This window comes from Nipponia nippon, unplaced genomic scaffold (assembly GCF_047370975.1).
Source record: "Nipponia nippon isolate SJK-2023a ecotype South Korea unplaced genomic scaffold, ASM4737097v1 scaffold_19, whole genome shotgun sequence".
Classification (NCBI taxonomy): Eukaryota; Metazoa; Chordata; class Aves; order Pelecaniformes; family Threskiornithidae; genus Nipponia; species Nipponia nippon.
Genome location: NW_028262335.1, coordinates 4935562 through 4955259, shown reverse-complemented (window position 1 = coordinate 4955259; position 19698 = coordinate 4935562). Strand labels below are relative to the sequence as shown.

Sequence of the window (19698 nt, the reverse complement as noted above, 5' to 3'; positions counted from 1 at the left end):
CAGTTCATCTGGATGCACAGAGATGGCATTATTTAATACCAAACAGGCATAAGTATTTAAATCTAAACTTCTTAAACTGGATTGGACATTTCCCTCTATCAGGCCCATTCAAGGCTTTAAGTGAGCATGCTTAACCACAAACTAACTGCAGGCACAACTGCAGCTCCAGAACTCATTAAGTAGCTAAGTTATTGACTTGCCCCAATAGCCATAACAAAGCCCCTCTTTCTTACTCTCTCCCACACCAGTTTAAAAACTGCTGTTATGATTTTTACAGTCTGGTTTTCCAGAAGCCACAAGACAGTAACTTTATTTTCTAAGAACCCCAGCTGCGGTACAGCTGTTCTTTATTGCTTCACAGCAGAAGTTACCAGCCTTACTCAAAATCATGTGAGGCTGATGGTCTAGAACTTCAGAGCTTTCCTGGAAGCTTGTCCCCCCCCCACAGCAAGGGACCAGGCTCCGCAGCAGCATGACCAAGCAGGGCTCCCGGCTCACGAAACAACACATGAAAACCGAGGAATGATAAAGCATCCACAGAAATTACTCAGTCATTTACAGCCACATCTATAGATCATTGGCAGTAGATGCCTTTGCAGAGGCTAAGAAATTTGGCAGATATCAGGCAAGTTTCCTCTAAGATTACTTATCAAAAGCTTGCTATACTGAAGCACTTCTTACCTCTTCAAAGCAGTACAAACCCCACGCTGGCTCAGTTTCACCTCTCCACACCTCGAGACTAGTCTGTGAACGCAACACCAAAGGGCAACAAACTCCCACTACATCAAGCTCACTTTTTATATCGTTTTCCCCACTCCTAACTAAAGGACCACTCGCTACAGAGCGGCTTTCAATTGCTATGCCAAAACACAGCCTTTACAGGCTAGAGTCTCTCAACTGATGAGCTGCTCTCTTCAGCTTAATACTTCCTCCTCTGAAACACCATCTTTAAACACCAACCAGAACAGCTCTTTTTTCCTACAGAGCTTTTATTTGCTTGTAGAACACCTGGTTCCTTAATGCCCCTTCCCTTGCTAACTACCTTTTATTCCTTTATTGGCATCACATGTCTCATCTGCCACATTGGACCTATTTCCCTTAAAGGAGCATGCAACGGACTAAGTCTGAAAAGCACGCTTCTTCTGGCAAAAGCACATTCTGATCCAAACCATCATCCTGATAAAACCTTACTTGCCCCAAATTATGAGATGTTAGAGCTCCTTAATGAAACAGCTGAGATATTTTTAACATGGTCAAAAAACCTATTTTATCTTCTGACCTTCAGCTCAGAAATAGCTGCACCATTTTTTTCAGAGACTTCCAAAAAATGACTGCATAGAGTGACACCCCCCCCAACAATTTCAGCCTCAATATTTAAAGTTTGGCATCATATAACTAGCTGAAAACATGGTATCTCAACAGAAGATGTTAAACAACAGAAGATGTTAAACTACTCCCAGCTTCCAGCTCTGTCTATAATAACAGGCTGAAGTGACCAGGGCCTCAGCTGTTTGTCTCATTCAGTGTGCCAGAAATATGCAGGAGGGAGATTTGCACTTTAATGATTTCTGCTAAAGTAGATGGCAAACCCCCATTTTCTTCCAGAACAGAAAACAGACTGTAAAAGGGGACCCCCATTTACCTCTTCTCACAGTCTGCTATACCCAAACAGACCCAGATTAGCTTCTGAGAGCTAAGCAAGCTTTGCCATCAGGTCACTAATGGGTTAAATACATAGCTATGGGATATAGCACTGATTCCCCTAAGCTTCTTGCTAAATGTACTGTGTAGTAATATCACACAGAGTGGTAAGGGGAGATCTCTTGAGCTGGATTATTTGTCCAGCTGGCTCTTTCAGATGAGTTATTTACCCCCTCACCAAGTTCAGTTTGTTAAATTTCGTCACTTGAGTTATGCTTGTGATCTACCCTCTGCCGGCTTTCGGAAACAGGGCCACGGTTAGAAGCATTCAGACTTTACCCAGTCCAAAGCTGCATTAGTAACACGGTGGGAATCATAAAGCAATGTGTCATGTGAAGCAGGGTAGACTGCAGTCTCCCTCATCCCTAATTTGGACCCGTATCTTGCAGACAAATCTAGGTGCTAACACTGTGTCACTCTGACACCTTTGCAATGCCATACAGGGTCTTTCTGAGACCAGGCACACATGCCGATGGAATAACCTCCAGAACAGATTGGTGAAGAAGGTTACAGCATCAAGAAATTATACTGTAAATATAATTCAAAGATATATCACAAATATAATGCAAGGCTTGTCTTATATATAATGTCATTGCTAGATTACCGGCCTGAGCAGCAAGGTACCCCGATTCTGTTCTCAGTTCTGCCAATGTGACTCAGTTTCCCTATCTGTAAAGCAGTTGTGGAAAAGTCTATCTACTTGTGTTAAATAATTTGAGACCTTTGAGTGAAAAAGACAATAGGAATAGTGTTTAGTCTTGCCATATAATGTAATGCCATTTATTATGGGATACAGTTATAGCTATTTAACTGTGCAAGTCTGCCTTACAGCTCCTTGCTATTGCCATACAAGTCATGGTTTGCAAAACCACGGCATTTTCTGAAGTCTAGGATGGTATCTGTGAAGTCTGGCTGGCCGGGGCTCTTAACAAAGGAATTTTTAATATTCACATTAATTTTATGTGTTGCTTTATGGGGAGCTGATGGAATCCATAATTAGAGCCCTGATGTAGCAGTGAGCCCAGTGCTAGCAGAGACCCCCAGTCTGACTACAGCCTGCTTAGATCTTAGAGCCAGCAACTGTAAAGATTTCCATATATTAATGTACTTAGTGGAGCCAACTATGGGAAAGATACCTATGACATTGTTCACCCCAGTGAATTTGAAGACACCAGCTGAGCTCCAGTGGAAGTTTTACATTGTACGAGGACATTTTATTACGAGTGCTCTGCTGTGTGCATTCTTGGGCAGAGGGGGCATTTGTAGAGTTCTGCTTCTCTTCTGCCTGCCTCTCATCGCTCCACCTGCCTTCCCAAAACTTGACGTGTCTAAAAGCACTGTCGAGCTGAACTGAAATGCACTTCAGGAGGTTCACAAGGTAATTCCTTTGTTTAGAAAACATAGGACTGCAGTTGTGGATGCAGATGTGTAGTTAGAAGGTAGCATGCTAGAGTCGCGGTAATTTCATAACACAAAGAAATGCAAGGTCTGCAGGGAAATATACCTACACGCACAAACACACATATATGTACATATATATAAATAGTAGACCAGCCAGTGCAACTGGGGAAAATAGAGACTGTTGGTGACTGAAACTCCTGGCCTCAGTGAAGGTTCTGGTCTAACGGTGCATTACAAACCTCCCCGCCCAAACGCGCTACAAGAGAACGCACCACGCGCCCAACCGTGCGGACACGCCTGATGCAACCCCCAGGTGTCGAAAGGGTGCAAGCCTCAGTGCCCAGGGCGCAGCCACAGCGACGGTGCTCAGCCGGGGCTGGGCAAGGGGCTCCCGCACGAGGGAGGGCCCGCGCCCCCAGAGCCCCGTTAGCCCTGCGATTTTCGCCCCTCCCGACCTCCGTTGCCCGGCGAGAGCCGACGCCAACCGCAGACTCTCTCGGCGGTGGGAGGAGCTCCCCGGCGGGCGGGGCGCTGTGTCGGGCCCGCCCGCAGCCGCCGCCGCCGCCGCCGCCGCCCCACCGGCGGGCCCGGGGTGGGAGGGAGGTGAGTGGGGGGCGGCGGCGGGGACGGGTCGGGGGTCGGGGGACGGGAGATGGGAGATGGCAGCGGCTCTTTCCGCGGCTTCCCCCGCTGCGCAGCCCGGAGAGGGCGACCTTCTCCCGTGCGGCGCCGTGCCGTGCAGCAGCGTGCAGCGGGGAGGCCGCTGCACGGCCGGGAGGGCGGGAGCCTCCCCGGAGCCCCGGCGGGGCAGCGCGGAGCAGCCCGGGGCGGGCGGCGGCCCCGGCGGGGCAGGGAGAAGCCAGGGGCAGAGGCGTGTGTCGGGAGCGGGGGCACGGCCGCTGCAGGGCCCCCCCCGCTGCCTCCCGCCCGGCGCACCTTGTCCGGCCGCCGCGGGCTGGGGGCAGCCGCTTCCCCAGCACCCCCGCCGGGCCTCCCGGGCCTGCCGGTGCCGCTTACCGCTGCCCGCGGTGAGGGACCTTCACCGGGTCCTCTCTGCATCCCCAGTGCTCGGGAAGCCGGGAGGAGGTCGCCAGCGGACAAGCCGGGGGACGGTGGATGGTGAGGTTTGGGTCTCTTCGGGCGCAGGCTGGCTGAGAGCAAGGTACAGGCACTTGGCAGGGTTCAGCGCTTGGTTTTGATGTCTGCGTGGCTGAGGTGGTGCCTACGCGCTGTAGTCGTTTTTCTCACTGTAACCCTGTCCTCCTACTTGTCCAAGGCTTCGGAAACAGAGCTACTGTCAGCCTGCTGGGGCCAGAGCTTGCTTGCTTTCAGGAGTGAGACTCTATCAGTGCTGCATTGCATCGGTAACAAGAAAGGCCAAACACTAATTCATGCATCTCTCAGCCTGCCTTTAATGAGAGCCTCCACATTACACCTCTGACCTTTCCAGGAGCTGATGGTGGGGTCAGTCCTGCTCTAATGTTTGCATACGCAGAAGAGCAATATGTTTTTCCTGATTCTCAAAGAATCTCGGTAACTTTCCTTCAGGTGTTACGTGTGCATAGCCTTGTAGGAGCCCCCGGCCACGCTGCATTTGGCCATGCACCTGTTAATTATTTTTCAGTGGGGATGCAACAGTAACAAAAAAGATCTTTTTCATTTTTTCCATACAGCAGGAGAACTTACAAGACCTGACGTGAGCTCCTGTCAAACTGGAGCTCCAGTGACTGTGCCAGGGAACACACAGTCTTACTGCTGGGTTAAGCCTTTGCAGTGTTTTATATGGATTGGGCCCAGGAGTCTTCTCCTGAAGCCTGACTGAGTAACTTTGTTCTGGCTGGCTGGGGGATTTTGCGAGTCTTTTTTTTAATGTGAACAGTGGTGATTATCTGATACAAAAGCAGTAAACAAACATCCCTGGGTTTACCGTACTTATTCTGGGCAGCGTAGCACAATATTTTGCAATTGGGAGTGTTGTGAAACTGGTTTTCAGTTGGCTTGGAAATACATGTGACTGTGTAGCTGAATCTGCCAGGAAACTGCTTGCCTAATTCAGTCGCTTCCTTGGGTACACGGAAAAGAATGACCCACCCAAACCCGTCCCATTTCATGGTAGGTACCCGCTCTTCAGCCACGGTCTCTGTACAGCATCGCGGTAGCTGCGGCCTGCCAAGGTGCAACGGGCAGTATGTCAAACTTCTCTAAGTTCCTGGAATAAAGGTTGCTCAAGCAAATGTAAATATTACTTTATTGCACTGAGAAACTTTGTCGTCTGCATTATAACCCCATAGTGGGGGGAGGAAAACCAAACCTCTGCTTAAAACAAAAATTATTTATACTGCAGGCAAAATCTTAGGAGCCACATTTCTGCCCCTTTGCAATTGCCCACACTATTTGGTGGATTCCTTAAGTGGGTACGTGGAGCTTAAATAGCACAGCAAGAAGGGAGGCAGTCATAACAGAAGGCTGAGGAGGGATGATACGAGTCAGATTTACAGACTACAATATACCTTCCTGAAGCTCTCCAGAGAAGAGCAATGGATACTGGACTGTCTCTTGAGGATCTCTTGAGGGAAGCCTGGGTGCCCAGAAGGCACAGCAGCATCGTACAAGTGCTGTCCTGCTGTCCTAGGGGGGCTCGCTAAAACTGCCCCCTTCTCGCTGCATCAGGGTTGTAGTGTTGGGAAGCCCTTTCTTCTGAGAGCTGGGGTGGGGACTGCTCCCGGGGAGGCTCACTAGGGTTTCAGCTGGAGACCTTCAGCATCGATCTGAGCTCACATGCAAAGCAGAGGAGTTAGTTGCTCTGGGAGCAGGAGTTGCCACATATGCCTGCATTTTGCCTGCTCACAAACGGCAGACAAAAGGTTTAGCACAGCCAACGTGTATGGGCTGAGAGCTGGGATGTGCTGGGGCGTAGCTGGCAGAGGCACGTTCGTTTTTTCTCTGCTGTAATTGGGTCTCTCCTCCCATTTACCAGAAAGGGAACAACCTGCCTTATCTTACTTGCTTACCTGACTATTGATCAGAGTCTGCCGTACACTCAGTCACAGGAGAAGAGAGATCTGCGCTCTGGAGGGGCTGTGAAGAAGACAAGTTTTCAGCTACTCTACTTTTGCCACTGCAGTCTGTAAAGCTCCTGTATTACTCAGGTGAGTCTGCTGGGGAGAGAAACACAAGATTTATAAAAACCAGTTCAAGCTGCAGATAGGGAGAGATATTCCAAAGTTCCTTGTTTTGATTTAGTTATCCTCATCCTTTAGCTGACTTAAACCCTGTGTTGATTTAGGGATGGAATAGTGACTTTTCTGGGAGCTTTCCAGGGGAGAACCAGTCAAGAGCTAGGACAACATCTGTGCTTCATCCCTCTGCCATTCAAGGGGAGCAAGGACCAGGCCTTTTGCTCCAGGCTAGGAAAAACAATCCTGAGTAGGTCTGGGCAGGTAAAAGCTAACAGCTTTTTGTCCTAGGGCATATGTACAGCTGTAACTGGAGCAATGGGGCCAGTGATATGTTTTCTAGCTGACTGTGAATGTATGAATCTGATGAGACACTTTTCTGTCTTGTCTCTGCTCGCAGAAGGTTAAGATGATCATGTTTATTCTCATACCCAAGATCCATTTCTCAGTTGTATGGTCACAAAACTGCCTTTTTAAAATGGTGTAATCATTCCAGTGCAAAGCCTAGAGAGTGGTGCAACTGCACCAGTATAAAAAGCCATGTACTTTTCCTCTTACTGTCAACAAATGGCTGGTTTTCCTACGCAGGTAAAATAAAAAGGTATAAATCTATTGAACAGAACCGAAAGTTTTTAAAGAAGTTAACTGTCTTGTGTGCTCTGAAGGCTATGCTCTAATTAAACACAACTTCAGAAAATGAAATTAAGAGAATGAGATAGCCGGTGTCAGAGCTGCTGAAATAATACTTGATGTAATGAGAACAGCACAATGGTTTATTCACTTGTTCCGGGTTATCTCTCTTGAGATGTAAAGTCATTGCCATGTTTCTAGGAATAAGAACTAAATGTGTCATACCTCTTAAAAACAACTTTATTTTGGATTAGAGAAACAAGAATAAATAAGAACGAGCAAAGGGGCTTTTTGGTCAGGGAAACCAGCTGTTAGTGGCTGCAGTGGTGTGAATGGGTACTGAGTGGAGAAGGCCAGAACGGGTGCGGACATGCACTCTTCAGTGATGGAAAGTTGCAGCAGGCAGAACACAAACCCCACCGTGTCTCCTGGCCGCATACACAACCATCATGAGGCAGCATCTAGACTGGCTCGTGTCTGGACTAAATTTTCAGGACTAAACTTCTTTTTCCCCTGTGTTGTTCTATCAGACCATTTGTCTCCCAGTAGCTCATTAGAACCTAATTCAGCTCCATTCATGAGAGCGGTGGTGCACATGAGTCATTAAAGTGCAGTGTATTAAAGAAGAGCCTGTGTACTGGAACTGCCAGTGGTCATCCTTGTCTCTGAGCTGCTATGACAATATTGACATGAAGCGATGCCAAGACAGCATAATACCATTTGAGCAAAGTCCCAAACAGGAGGTTGTTGAAAGCAGTACTTAATTTGCAGGCACATGTGTTCATTTGTAGCCAGCTCTGAAATTTGTATTAAAATGGATTTCAGTTTCACAGTCTAAAGGCACTGACACCCCCTCATTAACTCAGCTGTGGGAACAATGCTTATGCTACCGAAAACCCTTAGGCACGTGCTGTCTTCCACTTCTTGGTTTGCATAAGGAGGCTGCAGTCTTTTCAGGAGCCCAGGGTACTACCATGATTCAAATCATGGAGGGGAGGAGAGACTGTCGGCTGGAGGATCCAGGCAGAAGTCCCTGGCTCTTCCGCCATGGGAAAGCAGGTACCTTGCATTGTGTTTTGCAGTGTTACAACATGGATTGACAGGTTTTCTTTTTTAATTCTGTCCTCTAGTATTCCTGGGTCTACCTCTTCTCCAGAGATGCTCATGAGAGTCCTGTGTACAGTGTTGTTCATGGGAGCCTTGCCATTGCTGGCTGCAGTGTCCCAGGGCCACATCTCGGTGGTCTTGCTGGGAGCCACAGGTGATTTGGCCAAGAAGTATTTGTGGCAGGGGCTATTCCAGCTCTACATGGACCAAGTGAGCAGTGGCCACAGCTTCACCTTCCATGGGGCTGCGCTGACAGCTCTGGAGCCAGGGCAGAGGCTGATGTTTGATGTGCTGAAGAAGCTGGCCTGTCCCCCAGATGAAGCTCCTAACAGGTGTGCTGTGCTCAAGGACCAATTCCTGAAGCTGAGCCAATACCACCAGCTGAAGACTGCCGAAAACTACACTGTGCTGAACAGAGAGATTGAGACGCTGCTTCGCCAGGAGGGGCTGAAGGAGGCTGGAAGGATCTTCTACTTCTCAGTTCCACCATTCGCCTACACAGAGATTGCCCGCCACATCAACAGCAGCTGCAGACCGCCTCCAGGAGCCTGGTTGCGTGTGGTGCTGGAGAAACCTTTTGGCCATGACCTGGAGTCAGCCCAGCAGCTGGCTGCAGAGCTGACAAGCTTCTTCAGGGAAGAGGAGATGTACCGGGTGGACCACTACCTTGGCAAACAGGTGAGCAGCTTGCAAGGCGCAGCCCCTGCCAGGCTGAGGGACTTAGTGGCCGGGAGTGTTGGATGTCAGCTCTGCATCTAATGAGGGTGGTGTTCCTCTCTCAAATTCAGGCAGAGCCACTGAGTGTGCTTCCAAGCCCCCATTTGCTTATGGAGTCCTGTACTGTTATTCCTGCCCTGTACTGGGCTGCTGTCCGTCCTCTTACAGAGCAGAGGAGATGTGCAGACCAAAGCAGGGCTTTCTCCCGTTAGAGTGATGAGGGTCCCCTCTCCAGAGGGAAGCCAGGGTGTAGGGATGAAGTCTGTGTGTACATGAAGGAGAGATGCAGAATTCATCTGGTCTTCTCACCAAGGTCAGGGCTTTGATTTCACTGAATAAGCAACGCCCTTTCCCTCTCACAGTTCTCCCATCTCATTACACACAGGCCTCCCTGCTTAGCCGTGGCTCCTAGAAGCAGTTTTTAATTTGATATGATATGGAGCTGATGGGATGGTAGTTTTGCGGGATGCTTAGGAGAAGGTTTCTTCCTGCCCTGTGCTCCACTGAGGGCATGGAGGACTGGCTGCTGCAGGGACAGCTCAGGATGTGGAGCTGCATTGTCCCAGAGGGAATGTGTTCAAGGACATGCCATCCTTGTTTTAGAGGAATGTGATGCCGCATATTGAAAGTAGCCTGTTCCAGCCATGGCACTGTGGCCAGATATTACTCAGAAGGTTGCATGTCCAGCTGCAAGGAGAGCATCTCTGCTAAGAGGGGGGATTTCTTCTCTTTTTTTTTTTCTTTTTTTTTTTTTTTCTCCCAAAAAGAGCAGATGGCTTTAGTGGTGTAAGCATCTGATCTGATGTATTTCAGCACTTTGGAACTGTACGTTAGTCCCAGGATGGTCTGACTCAGCCCTTCATCCTTTGACAGATATACACTGAGTGCCTTGCAGTTTGTAGTTCAGCCTTTTTCACATGAAACCTCAAAATGCCTCAAGACCTTTAATGTCTGCTGTGTACGGTCATTGGAGACACCATTGTGCATCGCTGCAGGCTCTCTTGCTGATTTTCTCTTCTCTGACCCACTCTGCTCTTTGCTGTGTGGCATGTCCGCAGGCACGCCAGAGCTGGCCACATCCCAGTGCTGGATGGGGCAGTGAGGCAGAGATACTGTGGAAATCTGGTGAGTTTTTGTTGGGTCTTTGATTTTTCCCTTCACAGGCTGTAGCCCATATCCTGCCTTTTCGAGATCAGAACCGACAGTTTCTGGATCCAATTTGGAACCGACATCACGTGGAAAGAGTGGAGATTGTCTTGAAAGAGACTGTGGATGCTAAAGGTTGGTGAGGCGAGCGTGCAGAGCTAGGGTGAATGAGTGAGAAGGAGGACTGGCAGGTTCATTAATTATGTGAAAGTGGCCCTTGAGGTAGGGCTGGTGCAGAAACAAAAAAGAGCAGATGAATGATATGTTGCTCCCTGGAAACAGAGAGGAACTGTCTTACACTTCCTGTGCTAGGGACTGACTCTCTTCCAGGTAGTGTTGCTGCTTCCAAGAAAAGATTCCCATTGCAGTTCAGCCAGGAGCAGGGGCAGAATCCACCACCTTTTTCTGCTGCAGAGCTCTGGGGACATTGCACCTAGCTTTCTATCCCAAATCTTGGTAAAAGGCACTGGATTTGGAATTGATGCAATCTAAGGCCACTTCAGTTCAGTGCTGCAATAATCTGGTTGTTGTAACAACACCCCTTTTGTATTCCTGTCCTGTTAGCTACCAAGCTCACGCTGAGTATGTATTTGCGCTATTTTTTGGAAGATGTTCTTGCATCTTTTGCCTGGATGTTACTCATATCGGCTGGCTGGTGTCAGTCCAGGTACCTAGGTCAGTCTGTGTTTGTCTGCCTATTTCTTTCCCTTCCTCTCTGTAGTAAGAAAGAGCATTGCAGAGAGAAAATCCAAGCCCAGAGTTGCTAGCATGGATCTCCTGCTGAAGGACACGGCTGCAATCCCTCCCTGCAATGCTGCAGCATCCGCTCTGCAGTGCTCAGCATAAAGCACTCTGGGCTGGACTGCCACCCGCAGCACTTCTTGGGATGTCAGGCGCCCTCAGTTCTGCAACATCAGGATTGCTTCTCCACTCGCTTTACCTCCTCTTCTGTCTTCCGCCTCCCTTCCTTCCTCAGCCACCACAAACTCAATTAATGCAACTTTATCAAACTTGGAGTAATCTTTGGTTTGGCAGCCCAGACCTCACATAGGCCTGCTTGTGGGAGAGAGATGCACTGCAGAGAGATTTAGGGAGAGCAGTGTTGTCTGTGCGTAGCCCCAACTACACCCTGTACCCTCCCCGCTCTGAACAACTTTGTAATTTTTCATTTGACGTCTTTTTTCCCCTGCGCAGCTTCAGCTGACAGCCTGGCTCCCAGCGAGCCTGCAGCATTGATTACGTTAATGAATGTGCCGTTGGATTAGAGCAAGGGAGATAAATGTATCAATCAATAGGGGAAGCCTATGGCTGCGATGTAGTCTGCAGTGTGCAGCCTGCTGCTGATGGGCTACAGAAAGGCATCTGTTTGAGTCACTTTCTTTGTAAGTGCATTGTCCTTCTCCCCCTGTTCCCACCTGCATGAGAAGTCAGGCAGGGAAAGAGAAGCAGGGCTTTGTGCATGAAATTTTGCCTCTCAAGGGCATGGCTCAGCCAGAGCCTTCTGAGGACGTGAAAACCAGGGGAAAAGAGGCAGTGAAGAGCAGTGCTCACTGCCAGGGCCCAGCTTCAGCTGTTCTGTGGACCTGGTGTGTAGCTATAGAGCTGCTGGGGTCCCTGCTCTGACCTCGCTGTCCAGCTGCTCTGTCAAAGCTTTTGCGTAGAGCTGCACGTTGTGTAGAGTCCCAGGCCCAGGTGCGGTGACCTGTGGGACAGGAGTGTCAGAGCGAGGGTTATACAGGGGCCCTGCATCATGCTGTATGGAGGAGGTTTGAGCTGGAGATTGCTGCCAGTCACTGACCACAGCTTCTGAAAGCACAAGCAGTCTAAGAAAGCAAAGCTGCCTTCTGCTCTGTGTGCTTGGGAAGTACCAGGCAAGACCATTACTCCTGCTGGATTTAGGCTCTATCAGCACCCAAAAGGAGGATTATGCTTGGCTCTGTGGAGGACAAGCAGTCCTGTGGGAGCCTTTTATCTTTATTGCAGTAGCAGAGACATTTTGGAAGCCCCTCTGGAGGGAGAGGAAAGGCTTAGAATCGTAGAATGGTTTGGGTTGAAAGGGACCTTCGAAGATCATCTAGTCCAACCCCTCTGCCATGGGCAAGGATGTCTTTCACTAGGTCAGGTTGCTCAAAGCCCTCTCCAACCTGACCTTGAACACATGTCCAGTGATGGGATATCCACAACTTCTCTGAGCTTGACAGCTTCAAGTTAATTGTTGGGCCAGGAGAAGAGGAGCTTGGTGCAAACCAATTAGGGCTTCTGCTCTTTGTTCTCCTTGGCGCACACACACGTTATACATGCAGAGGGCAAGGCTGCAAGAAGACCACATCAGTTTACCAGCATCTTACCTCCTCTTTGTCCTCAGGCCGCACCAGCTTCTACGAGCAGTATGGAGTCATCCGGGATGTGCTGCAGAACCACCTCACGGAGGCCCTGATGTTCCTGACCATGGAGCTCCCAGCCAATGTGAGCAGGGCTGAAGAAGTTTTGCAGTGCAAGCTGCAGGCCTTCCAGTCCTTGCGGGGCCTGGAGAAAAACAGTGCCGTGTTGGGTCAGTATCAGGCATATGCCAGCCAGGTACGGGAGGAACTGCAGAAGGCACAAGACTACATCAGCACAACACCAACCTTTGCAGGTGAGAGTTTGATCTGGGCTCTGGAGAGGGGAATAGTCAGGAGCTGAGGAGAGTAGGAGATGTGAGTCCTTGCATGCTGATACCAGCTCCGTGACTCTGGACCTTGCTGCTGACACAGGGATGTCTCCAGGTATCCACCAGCGTGGTAACTGGGAGCTGTAACAAGATAATACTGTTGTCATGTTAGTTAACTAATGGTCCAGTGACTGGGAGGCATTGCATAAGAGCTAAGTCCCATTATTCTTGATAAGATTGCTGCATTATTTTTAGAAGTGGCCTGCAAACTCCTTTGCCTTTTCATGAAGTCAAGTTGCTCTCTGCATCTGAGGGCTAAAGCATTGGCAGTTCTCTGTGATTAGTAGACCACAAGGCCATCTCTGGCCATAGTGTATCTTCTGAACATTAAAGATTTTGTCTGAATGATACTTCTGCTCAGAAACGTGTTTCCTGCAAGTTGAAAGGAGGCTAATTAAGTAAGATACCTGGGAGGAAGCACAGCATGGTAGCTGGAGAGCGGTTAGTCCAGTGATGTCAGGAGAGGGCTGAATGTGGAGCAAGAGACATAGTGGACGCCAAGATTTCTGGGAGCTAAGGAAGGAGAATGATGGATAGGTGATAGAGGTCCCCGCAAATCTGCTTGCTGTTCAGGTTTACTTTGGTAGCTGAGATCACTGTCATTTCAGGTGTGCTGATTCACAGTGACAACCTGCGTTGGGAAGGGGTGCCTTTCCTCCTCACTTCTGGGAAAGCTCTGGATGAACGAGTAGGTTATGTCCGTGTTCTCTTCAAGAACCGGGCCTACTGCACTCAGAGCGAGACTCTGAGGGATGCAGGGCACAGCCAATGCAAAGCCAAGCAGATCATCTTCTACATCGGGCACGGCGCACTCAACACCCCTGCGGTGCTTGTGAGCAGGAACCTTTTCAGGCCTGTCATGCCAGAAGGCAGCTGGAAAGAAGCAGTGGGTCAGTCAGACCTGCACGTTTTTGGACAACCATTGTCTGATTACTATGTGTACAGCCCTGTGAAAGAGAGAGATGCGTATTCTGTCCTCATCTCCAACATCTACCATGGCAGGAAGGACTTCTTCATTACCACCGAGAACCTGCTGGCTTCCTGGGGATTCTGGACACCGCTGCTGGACAGCATTTCCCACCAGCCCCTGCGCCTCTACCCTGGGGGCGTGGAGAACCAGCACCTCTTAGACTTTGAAATGGTGAGTGGGGAAGTGGCATTCACACTGGCAGAGCCAGTGGAACTGCTGAACCCCAACAGGCTGATGCCCAGTGATTACAGGACAATTGAGTCCAAATTTCGGCAAAGTCCCCTGGTCTCAGCATGGTCTGAGGACTTGATTTCCCAGCTGGCTTCTGACATCGAGAAGACAGCAAGCCAGACTGTGGCACGCTCTGGGCGGTTCCACCTGGCCCTCTCAGGTGGCTCAAGCCCGGTGGTCCTATTCCAGCGGCTGGCAAGACACCATTATGCCTTCCCGTGGAAGCACACCCACATCTGGCTGGTAGATGAACGCTGTGTCCCTCTCACTGACGCTGAGTCCAACTTCTTCAGCTTGCACAACCACCTCCTCCAGAGTGTGAGGGTGCCCTACTTCAATGTCCACCCCATGCCTGTGCACCTGAACCAGCGGCTCTGTGTGGAAGAGGACAGAGGCCCGGAGCTGTACGCCAAGGAGATCATGGCCCTGGTGGCCAATGCCAGCTTTGACCTGGTGCTGCTGGGGGTGGGCACTGATGGGCATACTGCCTCGCTCTTCCCCCACTCTGAAGATGGCTTGGAAGGGGCTCAGACTGTGGTGCTGACTGAAAGCCCTGTCAAACCTCACCAAAGGATGAGCCTTAGCCTACCCCTCATCAACAAGGCCAGGCAGGTGTTTGTCCTGGTTTTGGGGAAGGGTAAGCACGACATCACCACCCTGCTCAGCAGAGTGGGCCATGCGCCAAGGAAATGGCCCATCTCGGGTGTCAGCCCCAGCTCTGGCCAGCTGGTGTGGTATGTGGATTATGAAGCTCTGCTTGGGTGATGCCTTCAGTGTCCCTCCTCCCTTGTCTGCGTGGCCCTTACAGCCTGGATTTTCCTACCCGATGTCCATGTTTTTCTGTTGCCAGCAGCAGCTTCGTCTCTGACAGGCTCCTCTAACCTTCTGGGAAATCTGTGGCCTGCAGTGCCTCTGACATTTGAGCCCGGAAAGGAGCTCGGCTCAGTGTTCAGAGCTATGTAGGAGCCAAGAGCCCAGTGCAGCATTTCTGGCTCTGCCAGGGATTCTGACTGTGACTTTGGACAAATTACCTCACCTTGAAGTGCCTCAGTTTTCCCTGTCAGGCCTTTGTGGTTACTAGCATTTAACTACCTCGCAGGCACTACGGGAGACTTGTTAAATTAACTACCTGCCAATTTTTTTTATTTTTTTTTTAAATTCTCAGGCTGGAAGACAGTAATAACATGTTCATCCACTGCCCTGCTCAGTCTGGCTGGGACAGAGTTGTTGTCTCAGTAAAATGATGGTGCACATGGGTCTATAGTCTTGTATGTGCAGACCATCTTGGTGTCAGCCAGCCACTGGCTATGGCTGTGCTCTCCTGGGAGCAGAGACACGCATTTGCTTTTGTGGCATGTGGCCTCTAAATGCTGACGCTGATTTGTGAGCTCACTGCAGTCCTGAGTCTTTGCAAATTGCCCAGCAGCAGAGGCTGAGTTTATAAGCCATAATTTGCTGCTTTCATTAAGTAGATAGCTGATATCATGGGGGATGGAGAAGGAAGACACATTGCTTTTTAGGCTGTTAGAATAATGGGGACAGGGTGAGGAATATGGCAGTTCACAGAGCTGTTATTTGCCTGCAGTACAATAATTACTGAGGGAAAAGCTTGGTGTTCAGAGCAGTTGTTTGGGTTTAGCTAGCAAAGAAATGTTTTCTTTAACTGTCTTTCTCTGTCTCATTCTCTGAAATGAACTTTTCTTTGTCCTCAGAATTGAAGCTCGCAGTGTCATTCAGTGGCTTATAAAATTTCTACGGGAGGCAGATTTATAAACTACCAACATATCTGTCATTACAGCACACATTGAGGTAGTTACAGTGTTTGCAGATGGTGGTGGCGGGGTTTGAGTTCAAGGACACTGACTTATCAGGGGAGGGAATTTTCTCTGTATGTATCTCTTGGGCACACGGAACTAGAAAATTGCATCTCTGTGACAGGACAACATTAAATGGTTATAGAAATGTATAGTGCCATTGCTCACAGGAAGGGTTGGAGACATCTAGAGATCTGCCTAGAGACCCCACTCTCCCCTTCCTAATTTTCACCTTCCAGAATGCTGCCAGGCACAATGGGTGTCTCTCTGCTTTCATGATATCCCCAAATGCTCCGTGATCTTCTCTAATGGGTAATTGACCACAGCACACCAGAGTGCAGCTTTAGGTAATGAACTCAAGACGGCACAAGATGGGATAATCTGGGCTGATGGTCCATGTGGAGCTAGAGACAAACCCACTCACCCAGGGTGGCACCAGGATGGGGCAGACCCACTGCGGGAAGCTGGAACGTGGCTGCAGTACTGGATGCCAGCAGGGAGGATTCTGCATAGGAGCAGAGGCCGCTTTCAAGGGGAATTATCTTCTCTTCCTGTGAATGCTGGCCCTGTTTCCACAGAGAAGGAGCTGTGTGGGGTGACCGGGTGGAGATGGTGGGGTCCAAGGTGACCCAGGGACCGAGGGCTTGGCAGGGACCCCGATGCTGACAGGAGATGGCGCCCCGACCCCGAGCAGCAGCTCTGAGTTGGGTGTCGTTCTTTCAGCAGGGCTGGTCTGAGGCTGTGCCAGGCTTGGCCGCCCTTCACAGCCCTGGAGCCTCACAAGGGAAAAACAGGATCCTCAGGAGCTGGACCTGGGAGTCTGGTGACCCCTTATTAGGGACCTGAAAGTATAGGGAAGGAAGGAGACAGACTTTGCTTTAGAAAGCTGGGCAATAGGCATTGGCTTCAAATCCTTCCCTGCTGAATCCTAGTGATGAAGATGCAAATCTGGGTACAAATAGGTGCTATGGTCTGATAGCACATGAAGCAAGGTGGGCAGGTCTATGCAGCCTGTTCTCCCAGGCTCCCAGGAGCTGTTGCCTTTCAGCATAATGCTTATCTTAATGCAGAAATCAGAATTGTTGTCCTCTGCTAATTGCACAGATAAAAGTGCACTGGGCAAGCTCTAGAGAGCCTGTTACTCGTCAGCAGTCCCTAGGCAAACAGAGCCAGGGAGAACATAACCTGGCAGAAGCTATGTGCAGCAGGAAAAGGCCAAATTCTCAGGGACTGGCTGCGATTTCTGGCAGACGCCCTCCCCCACCTTGCAGATGGTCCAGAAAAGCTGCATTTTACATACTGTATTTGACTGAGCTGAGCTGAGTTGCACTGATGCGCATCACTTTGCTTTGGCAAGGGAAAGGAGGGGAGTTGTGGTGGCGTAGCCTTCTCAAAAGCTGAAACGCAGAAGAGACACAAGCGCCTTAACTGGTCTGGTTTGGCAGCCGGGATAGCTGGTTATCCATCTTTTGTGCGTGTTCGTGAATAAGTTTGCTCCTGCCTGCTTTGTGGTTACAGGCAGGCTTAACTACCAGCACAAACACCAAAGGGTGAAAAGAAATCACAGGGGAAGAGAGTGGTGTAGAAAAGCGGGAGGAAGGTGAGCACTGCAGGTTCCTTGCTGCAGGACTCGCTTGTCAAGTAGATGTGCTGACAGGGGAGTCTGGAGTAAGAGCATACACCTAGGAGTTAACTGGAATAAGTCTTCTGGAATAACTCTCTTTGTAGACGAGTGCTAGCAAACACTGGCTCCAAAATATACCACAGTGGCTGAAACAGCTGTGCAGAAGAAGATGTTTTAGGTCTGGTATGTCCATAAATTCAAACATCATTTTTCGTTTTTAAACAAAAATAGCCATGTTAACTTCATTCCAGTTCTTTTGTATTTGGTGTGAGGGAACAAATTTTAATGAAAAATTGACCGATGTGAGAATAAATATATTGTTATGAATGACAGAATGTATTACTACTTTGCAGATGACTGTGGCATTGTTGTTTTCTTATTTCTGCACACTTTCTTGTTAATATTTGGCTGGCACCCTTTGAAATAACCACTGATTTGAGAGAGGTTTATTTGCACTTTTAAATAAGCATGTGTTTTTTTTTCCCAGATAGCAGCTGTTCTTGCCAGCTGAAAATAGAGTTCATTTGCAAAGTCTCTAATGGGTCACCCCAAAATTCATCTGAGATTTTATTAAAGTCCAGTAAAAGATTCCATGTTTTCCTCAGTGAACACAGCTGTCTGGGTTGTTTGGGTTTGGGTTTTTTTTTTTTTACACAGACATTCCTGTTAAACTCTTTAATACTTAGCATTTGCCAAATGAAAAGTAAATATTTTAAAATATATAAAATTTGTGACTGGCAAGAGAGAGACTGCAGATGGGAAGAAGGGTTAAACAAGCAACAAATCTGATGAGGAAGAATGGTAGAAATCCACTGGGCTATAGGCCAAGGAAGCAGTGCTATTTTTATTTTGTGAAAGCTATTAATAGGAGGTGTGCACCTTCTTGAGAGCTTGTATTAACCTTCCTTTGCAAAAGCAACTCCATGGAGTAACTTCTTACAGTCTGTTTCTCCCATAAGTGACTACTGATACCAATTTTAATTTTTTAAAATGGCAAGTGCATTCCTAGAATTTAATGATATGGTTATTTATATGTTTTACAGAAAACTAACACTGGATGCAATTAATTTTTCACTTCAACTTTGATAAATCAAGTTGTAAAATCTTATTTTCCCATGAGTAAAGTTTTGTGATTCCTTTCATGTTGTGTAATGAATAGAGAATTATATTTATAAAAAATAAATAGTTTTTAACAAGACTGTCTTTTAATTTCTTTCTAAGATCGGTGGTCATTCTGGTTTTTTTCCTGTCATCTTGGTGAGTGAAATTTAAACATTCTAGTTGTACAAAGAGGACAATATTGAATTTTCTGTAGTGTGAAACCAGCAGTCTTACATGTTCGCTCTGAGTCTTTTTTTTGGTGTATCATCCAAACAAGGCCAGGACTTTTCAAAACAGGGGAACAGCCAAAGCCCTTTTAAGGTGAGAAGATGGAATCACCCAATACTATGCAGGGTCCTGAATCGCCAGGCCTTAGGAAAGTCTCCACTGATCCACATTTACTCTCTGAGTTGCATTTCCATAGATACTATCACCATAGTACAGAGTTACTTAATAACATAGACTTTTAAAATAGAGCTGAATTTTTAACTATAATCTATTCAAGATCTGTGAGCTGAGATTATGCAGTTGAACTTCAAGAAGGCGCTGTGCTGTGACTCTGGCTGGCAGGGCATTGCGCAGGTCCCAGCTCAGAGGCCTGGCCTCCGGTTTAGCTGATACCCAAGTGTCCCTGTCCAGAACCAGTCACCTCCTCCTCGCTCGGAGGACAGTCTCACCTGGCACCTCCATTCCAGAGAAAGAAAAGGCACAGTGTCCCCTGGAAAGAGAAGGAGGAGCACAGCAGTTTCATCCTATTGCCCCAAGGGAAGGCTTCATTTTCCTGGCAAGAGGAGGATAGGAGGATTGAAATCAGATGTTTTCTTGTTGCAGTCTTGCTGATTCACAAATGCTAGTTCCCCTGAACGCAGTTGAAAGAGCACTGTCATTCACAGACTCTTTGTGGGTTTTCAGTGGATCCCCTGGGCTGCTAACGTAGCAGAGCATTTCCATGGTACCAAGCGATGTGGGTCTTTTCAGTGTCCAAACCCTCTCCAGTGCTCCTGTGGGCATCCGGGTACGTTGCTATGATGTGTGTATGATACTTTCTGATGATGTTGGTGATGCTGAATTATCTAAGCAACCCATGCATTTGAAGGTGGATGTGCAAGTGAGGAGATTTAACAGCCATGTCATAGGGCCAGGACAGTATTTTCCCATCCAGGTCAGAAGTGGTTTAGTTCTAGTTTAGAGAGAGTTTTCTTCTAGTTTAGAGACCATTGCACATCCCTGAAGAGAGATACTCCAAGCAGTGACAGGATTAGTGAATCCTCCCCAAACACAGGGAGCAGAGGTAGTGGTGGTAAAAGCAGCAAAACTTAACGCTTTTCAAAACAATTCTTTTGGTGCTGTGCTTGACTTCTCCTTTGGCC

General features: G+C 48.5%; 1 protein-coding gene across 2 annotated transcripts; it reads left to right on the top strand.

The window, feature by feature from the left end:
* The first annotated feature begins 3651 nt into the window (after nt 1–3651).
* H6PD (hexose-6-phosphate dehydrogenase/glucose 1-dehydrogenase) lies at nt 3652–18425 on the top strand. Of its 2 annotated transcripts, none has more exons than XM_087755501.1 (6): nt 3652–3705; nt 6080–6251; nt 8039–8693; nt 9896–10013; nt 12244–12513; nt 13197–18425. In XM_087755501.1, the coding sequence occupies exons 3-6, from the start codon at nt 8067–8069 to the stop codon at nt 14552–14554; spliced, it is 2373 nt and encodes a 790-aa protein (XP_087611627.1). In that variant the 5' UTR covers nt 3652–3705; nt 6080–6251; nt 8039–8066; the 3' UTR covers nt 14555–18425. The 2 variants fall into 2 exon arrangements, with proteins under 2 accessions (XP_087611627.1, XP_087611628.1); XM_087755502.1 differs by lacking the exon at nt 3652–3705 and adding an exon at nt 4012–5214.
* Nucleotides 18426–19698: the final 1273 nt, after the last annotated feature.

What these genes read in the sequence shown, in the direction of transcription:
- H6PD (XM_087755501.1), top strand. Translation starts at nt 8,067, where the DNA reads ATGCTCATGAGAGTCCTGTGTACAGTGTTGTTCATGGGAGCCTTGCCA. An exon ending in AGAGACTGTGGATGCTAAAG is followed by an intron (nt 10,014 to 12,243) that starts GTTGGTGAGGCG and finishes CTTTGTCCTCAG; the next exon opens with GCCGCACCAGCTTCTACGAG. An exon ending in CACAACACCAACCTTTGCAG is followed by an intron (nt 12,514 to 13,196) that starts GTGAGAGTTTGA and finishes CTGTCATTTCAG; the next exon opens with GTGTGCTGATTCACAGTGAC.